Source organism: Anomaloglossus baeobatrachus, chromosome 3, assembly GCF_048569485.1.
Source record: "Anomaloglossus baeobatrachus isolate aAnoBae1 chromosome 3, aAnoBae1.hap1, whole genome shotgun sequence".
NCBI lineage: Eukaryota > Metazoa > Chordata > Amphibia > Anura > Aromobatidae > Anomaloglossus > Anomaloglossus baeobatrachus.
In genome coordinates this window covers 170,694,246-170,701,007 of record NC_134355.1, presented here as the reverse complement: position 1 = coordinate 170,701,007, position 6,762 = coordinate 170,694,246, and the positions used below count along the sequence as shown (strand labels likewise).

Genomic DNA, 6,762 nt, shown 5'->3' with positions numbered 1-6,762 from the left:
CGCGACATATGCTGCATATATTTTTCGCGCATTACACACGTTACTGACGTGTGAGTGTTGTCCGGACTGACACAGCGTGCGGTGAGCCGGAGCTCAGACACGGTTCTCACTGTGGATATTGCCGGTCGGCAGCGTTTTAGCTTATGGCAGAGCCGGCACCTCAGACACGGTTCTCACTGTGGATATTGCCGGCAGCTCTATAGCCTATGGCAGAGCCGGCACGGTGCGCGGAGGGGCCCGGCTAGGGACTCTACACTACGGTCCGTGTCTATACCGGCTGTCAGACCCGGTGCTCTGCAGCTGCTCCGCCTCAGGGGTTCCCTCTTGTGACACTGCCGCCCGCTCCGCCTCTAACTCTTCCCACCCCCGTGACGTCACACGGTGTCCTCACACAGGCGGAAGCGGAAGTGTGCGCCGTGTGTTGTTTCCTCCTGTCACTGTCTGTTGGTGTACAGCAATGGCGGCTCCGCTGTCCCCTTTACCTCCGCAATTCAAGTCCCTGCAGCATCACCTGAGGACGGCGCAAGAGCACGACAAGAGGGACCCTGTGGTGGCGTATTACTGTGAGTAGCCTGCACTATGGCACTGACTGCCCAGCTCACCGTCCTCACTAAGTCTGCCATCACATGCCCCGGTTCTGTCCGCTGTGCACCATCCTCGGGGCCGGTCCTGGGGGCCCAGTGATGTCACCGTACAGCGCTGAGTACCCAGATTATGCCCTAGTGACTCCAGCTCCACTGCTCCCCCATAGTGCCCACACAGCGCCCCCTGGCATGCTGCATAGGCTGGCCGAGGCAGGAGAGCTTTTCCCTTCCTTGCTCACTGGCCATTCAGTGGTTTTGGGTTGCCCTGTGACAGGGAGCCCTCAGGCCTTATGCACACGTTGCGCTTTTTTCCCCCTCTGTTTTCGTCTTTGTTTTGAACTGCTGTGTCAATAACAAGCTGCATGCTTTTACTTCCCCATCAAAGTCTGAGAAATCACAATTTCCATGCGCATGTTGCAGTTTTTCTGTCAGCATATGCATTCTTTTTGGGTTTTTGTCACTAGTTCATTGAATTCAGTGGGGGGATGGAAAATGGATGGTACCAGTTGGTCGCATTTTGTATGCGTAGTACATCCAGTTTTGTCACCAAAAACACAACTCACTGACATTGCTCTCTTTGAAATTATCACTTCTGGAGTCTCTCTCCGCTTCATACTCACCGATCACCGGCGCGGCTGTTACACTGCTCCCACGGCCTCTTCTGTTGGGGCCGCTCATTAGGCTCATACAAATTCACTGCTAGCACTCATTAGGCTCGTATATATTCACTGCTTTCCCCGCCCACCGGCGTCTATGAGGGCTGAAATTTTCGGGCTGTGGAGACCTACGTTATTGGGAGCCCCCTAGGCTAAAAATATCAGCCAGCAGCCGTCTGTAATTGCCGCATCCATTAGATGCAACAGTCCTGGGACCTTACCCGGCTCTTCCTTATTACCCTGGTGCAGTGGCCATTGGGGTAATAAAGGGTTAATGGCAGCCCATAGCTGCCACTAAGCCCTAGGTTAGTGATGGCAGGCGTCTGAGACACCCCCCATTACTAATCTGTAAGTTAAAGTAAACACAAATACTCAAAAAATCGTTTATTTGAAATAAGACAAAATGCCCCCTCTGTCATCACTTTATTAACCCCCCCCAAAACACCCCTGCAAGTCCTACATAATCAACACAAGGTCCCCCGATGCTCCCAGCACAGCTACATCTGACACTCTCAGCGAGCGCCATAGAACATGACTGCTCGCTGTGAGCTCCACTCAGCAACTGAAGTGAGCCACACTATCAGCAGTGACGTCACTCAGGTTGGCTGCTGCCTCAGCTGGAGTCCTTCACCTGTGACAGCAAATCACTCGAGTGACTGAAGTGAGCAGCGCGATCTGCGGTGCCATCACTGAGGTGATTTCCGGTCACAGCTAGAGTCCTCCACCTGTGACCACAAATCAGGATGCGACTAAAGTGAGCCGCAGGTGGAGGACTCACCTGAGTGACGTCACTGCTGACCGCGGTCAGTACTTGTAAGCTTTATAGCAAAGAACTTGAACTTGCTACATAGTCTAAGTGATCGGCCACCACTGACAGAATTGAAAAGTGGGCAGTAACGTAAGCAATGAGCAGTAAATTGCAATTTTGCTTGTTTTATTAAGACTTCACAATGTGAACCATTAGGGATGAGCAAGCAATACCATGCTCGGTACTTGTTCTTATAAGAGAAGTTAGATGCTCAGATGGATGCGACTTAAGATCATGGAAAATCTTGTGTGCTCTTTTAATTGCAGCCTGCTTAACCCCTTCAGCCCTGGGGCACTTTCCGTTTTTGTTTTTTGCTCCCCTTCTTCCGAGAGCCGTAATTTTTTTTTTATTTTTCCATCAATCTTGCCATATAAGGACTTGTTTTTAGCTGGACAAGCTGTACTTTTAATTGAAACCATAAGTTTTACCATATGGTGTACTGGAAAACAGCAAAAAAAAATTCCAAGTGTGGAAAAACTGCAAAAAAGTGTGATGGCAATAGTTTTTGGGATGTTTTATTCACGGTGTTCACTATATGGTAAAATTGATGTGTGGGTATGATGCCTGAGGTCGGTGCGAGTTTGTAGACACCAAACATGCATAGGTTTACTTGTATCTAAGGGGTTAAAAAAAATTCACAAGCTTGTCCAATAAAAGTGGCGCACGTTTTGCGCCATTTTCCAAAACACGTAGCGTTCTTATTTTTCTGGATCTATGGCTCAGTAACGGCTTATTTTTTGCATCTCGAGCTGTCGTTTCTAATGGTGCCATTTTTGCGCAGATGCTACATTGTGATCGCCTGTTATTGCATTTTGCGTAAAACTTGCGGCGAACAATAAACGTAATTTTGGCGTTTGGAATTTTTTTGCCACTACGCCGTTTACCAATCAGATTAATTGATTTTATATTTTGATAGATCGGGCATTTCTGAATGCGGCGATACCAAATATGTGTATATTTATTTATTTTTTTTAACCCTTTCATTTTCAAAGGGGGGTGATTTGAACTTTTAGGGTTTTTTGTTTGGTTTTTAAACCTTTTTTTTTTATTTTATTTCACTAGTCCCCCTAGGAGGCTATAGCGATCAGCAATCCGATCGCTCTTATCTATCTGCTGATCACAGCTATACAGCTGTAAACAGCAGATTCAGTCACTTCCTGTTTCTCTCGGCCTAGGGAAAACGAAAGTGAAACTTCATAGCTGCAGGCGTTATCGCATGACCCTGTGCTACGATGGCAACCACCGAAAGTCACGTGATCACGCACGTGACTTCCAGTGGGGGCGGCGGTGAGTAAAAATCATGGCCGCGCGCATATAGATCTTGCTGCCAGACTTTGGCAGCGAGATTTAAGGAGTTAAATGTTGCGAGTGGAAGCGATTCCACTCGCACCATGCAGGCACACATGTCAGCTGTTGAAGACAGCTGATGTGTGCCGACCGCCGCCTGCCTGCGGCAGGGGGCGGGGCTTAACGGGACACGCTTCATGACGGATATATCCGTCCATGGTCGTGAAGGGGTTAAAAATCATTATCAGCAGCACCTCGTCCGGTTTAAACACGATATTTAGTGATGCGTGATTATGCTCCCCACTGCTCAATACCCAATCAAGCATTTGGGTACTCGGGCATACTCTTCACTCTATCGAGTATCTCGAGTGCTCGAGAGCCATGCTCGAGTCCCCGCCCCTCATGTTTCGTGGCTGTTAAACAGAAAATCAACATGCAGAGATTGCCTTTCATATAGTAATGCAGTAGCCATGTTGGCCACATTGCGTCATCAGGTCTTATATAAGACCTGGTGATGCGATGCTTGGCACACTCTACTCTGGAAGCAGGTCAAGAAGCTTTAATCTAGGACCCCTTTACGTGTCCATGTTTCCAGTATGTGTGGTTTCCATTTTGCAAGATACTTGAGACACTTTCGCATGCATACTCATTAAAGTAGGTGTTCAGTATCATACATTCTTGTTTTCACTTGGATCAGGGGACATCCAGGTCCTGTCCGTGTGATATAGACCAGAATTAAATGCATTCAAAGAATTAAAATCACCTCTTAAGTGTAAAATATGTGCAAAGGTGATAGAGCGAGAGACATAAATGATAGAATTTACTGCTATTAACTCAATAAATTATTTAAAAAAAAAAAAAAAGCACCGTCGGGACCTCCACATTTTTGATAACCAGCAAAGGTAAAGCAGACAGCTGCTCCCTGGTGTTATCAGGCTGGGAAGGTGTATGGTTATTGAGCCTTCACCAGCCTATAAAATACCAGCCTACAGTCGCCCTTAAAGTGGCGGATCACATTAGATCCAATTCTGGTGCTTTGTCGTGGCTCCTCCCAATTTCCCTCATGCAGTGGCAATCGGGGTTATGGTTTATGGGCTTGCCAGCTGTGTAGTGACAGCTGGCATCAAGCGCTGCTGTTAGAAATGGAGAGGTGTCTATCAGACACCCCCATTATTAACCCATCAATCCATTTAAAAAAAAGACTCATGTGCACAAAAAAATAATTTACTTCAATAAACACTCCCCAAAACTTTCCCTCGTTTACCATTTTGTAAACAAAAAACAAAACCCCATGTAGCTCCTCCATAGTCCAAATCAGGATATCTGAAAAAAAACCCCGAAAATACGAACACAGAGAAATAAAACAAGACACTTACCCTTCTTCACCACTCTATTCAAAAGAAAAAAATCCCAGTTGATCCGACGTAGTCCAGAGCGAATTTGATGAACAAAGTCTATGGAGCAATGTTCAGACACTCCATAGACTTTGCTTATTCTGGGTCACCCTTCTCTGCGGTAGACCCGGTGCCTCCGAACAGCAGTGACATCAGTAACATTATCACTCATCAGAGGCGCTGTGTCTCACACGCAGCACAGCGTGACTTTGTGACTCAGCAACCCTGAACAGCGGTATCGTTACTGATGTCACTTCTCATTAGGGTCACCAGGTCACTCCGGCTCATTCTGTGCTGCAATTGAGCCCTGGTGCCTCTAATGAGCAGTAATGTTACTGATATCTCTGTTCAGAGGCCCTTGGTCTCCCGCAGGACAGTGTGACCCACAGTTGCCTGTAAGTAAAGTCTATGGAGTGTCAGAACGATGCTCCATAGACTTTCTTCGTCGGATTTACTCTTAACTACGTCGGATCAGCTGGGAATATTTTTCTTTTGGATAAAGTGGTGAACATGGGTAGGTGTCTTATTTTATTGCTGTATTTGTATGTTTGTGGCTTCTTTTTCCAGATATCCTTTTTTGGAGTACAGCGGATTACCTGGACTACGATGGAGCAGTATGTGTTTTATTAAAAAAAAAAAAAAAATGGTAAATAAGGGAAAGTTTTGGGGAATGTTTATTAAAATATATTTATGTGGGTGTCTGATAGATGCCTCTCCATTACTAACACCAGGTTTTAATGCCTGCAGACACTACACAGCTAACATCAACCTCATAAACCATTAGGCTATGTGCGCATGTTGCGTATTTCCATGCAGTTACGCTGCGATCTGCACTGCAGCGTAACTGCATGCGTCCTGCGTCCCCAGCATAATCTATGAAGATTATGCAGGAGACGTGCGCACGTGGCGTATTAGAGCGCAGCACTTCGGCTGCTGCCCGAAGCGCGTGTTCTAAGAAGTGACGCCACTTCTTTCCTGCGCTCTGCCTGCAGGTCCCGCTCTGTCTATGGGAGGGGCTGCAGTCAGAGCGCATGAAATCGGCTTTTTTTTTTTCTTCATTACGGACTGTTTCTGCAGCGATTTGAAGCGCATGTGTGCTGTTCAAATCGCTGCAAAAATTTCTGCAGGGACAAGCGCTACTTGCGCACATAGCATGTATGAATTCTGCATCCATTCCACATTCAAAATAATTCCAAAACGCAGCTTTTCGGCTGCGTTTTGAAATGCACATGCAGTGACAAAACGCTGTGGAATATTTGTCACGCAGAACTTAGACGTGCGCACATGGCCATAGGCTGAAAAGGATGCAATAACCATTCCCAGCCTAATATTACCAGCTCACAGCTGTCTGCCTTACCTTTGCTGGCTATCAAAAATGAGTGGGGGCCCACATGCTGTTGTTTTTTTTTTTTCCCTTTAAATTACTTATTTGGTCAATGGCTATAAAATCTGTCTGTCTATTTGTCTGACTGTCTGTCTATCTACCTATCTATCCATGCTTTGTTTTGTTTTTTTTTCCTTGCAATGCAAACACCCAAACACAGGCCGAAACGCTAGGCTGGTTTCACACTACGTCTGTTTAACATCCGTTGAAAACGTTTTTTTAACGGAAGTACGGATCCTGTGCAAATCCGTTTTCACTTCAATGCATTTTCAATGGACTCGCGTCCACCTGCGTTTGCATGCGTTTGCGTCCGTTAGACGCAGGATCCGTCCTTTTGCGTTATTTTAACATGTTTCAAAAACGCAACATGTAGCGTTTTTTTGCTTTGTTAAAATAACGCATCTCACAGGATCCTTCACATTGCGCCGCGAGCTGCAATGCATTTCAATGAGTGCTGGATCCTGCCTAGCAGAATGCGTTCAGTTGCGTTGTAACAGGATCCTGCTTTTGTACTGAGCATGCCCAGAAAGTACTGAGCATGCCCAGAACCAGTCTCCAGTGATCTGTCTATCTCTCTACTCCCTCCCTCACCCCCTCTCTCTCTCTGTCTTTCCCCCTTCCTCTCTCTCCCACCTGAGAGCTGCGGACA

General features: G+C 46.6%; 1 protein-coding gene across 1 annotated transcript in view; it reads left to right on the top strand.

Annotated features, from left to right (window-relative positions):
* The first annotated feature begins 386 nt into the window (after positions 1-386).
* VTA1 (vesicle trafficking 1) overlaps positions 387-6,762 on the top strand; it is a 264,360-nt gene continuing 257,984 nt past the window's right edge. The window contains exon 1 of the mRNA XM_075338168.1: positions 387-563. Within this exon, the coding sequence (XP_075194283.1) occupies positions 458-563 (106 nt within the window). The 5' untranslated portion in view covers positions 387-457. The remainder of the gene's footprint in view (positions 564-6,762) is intronic.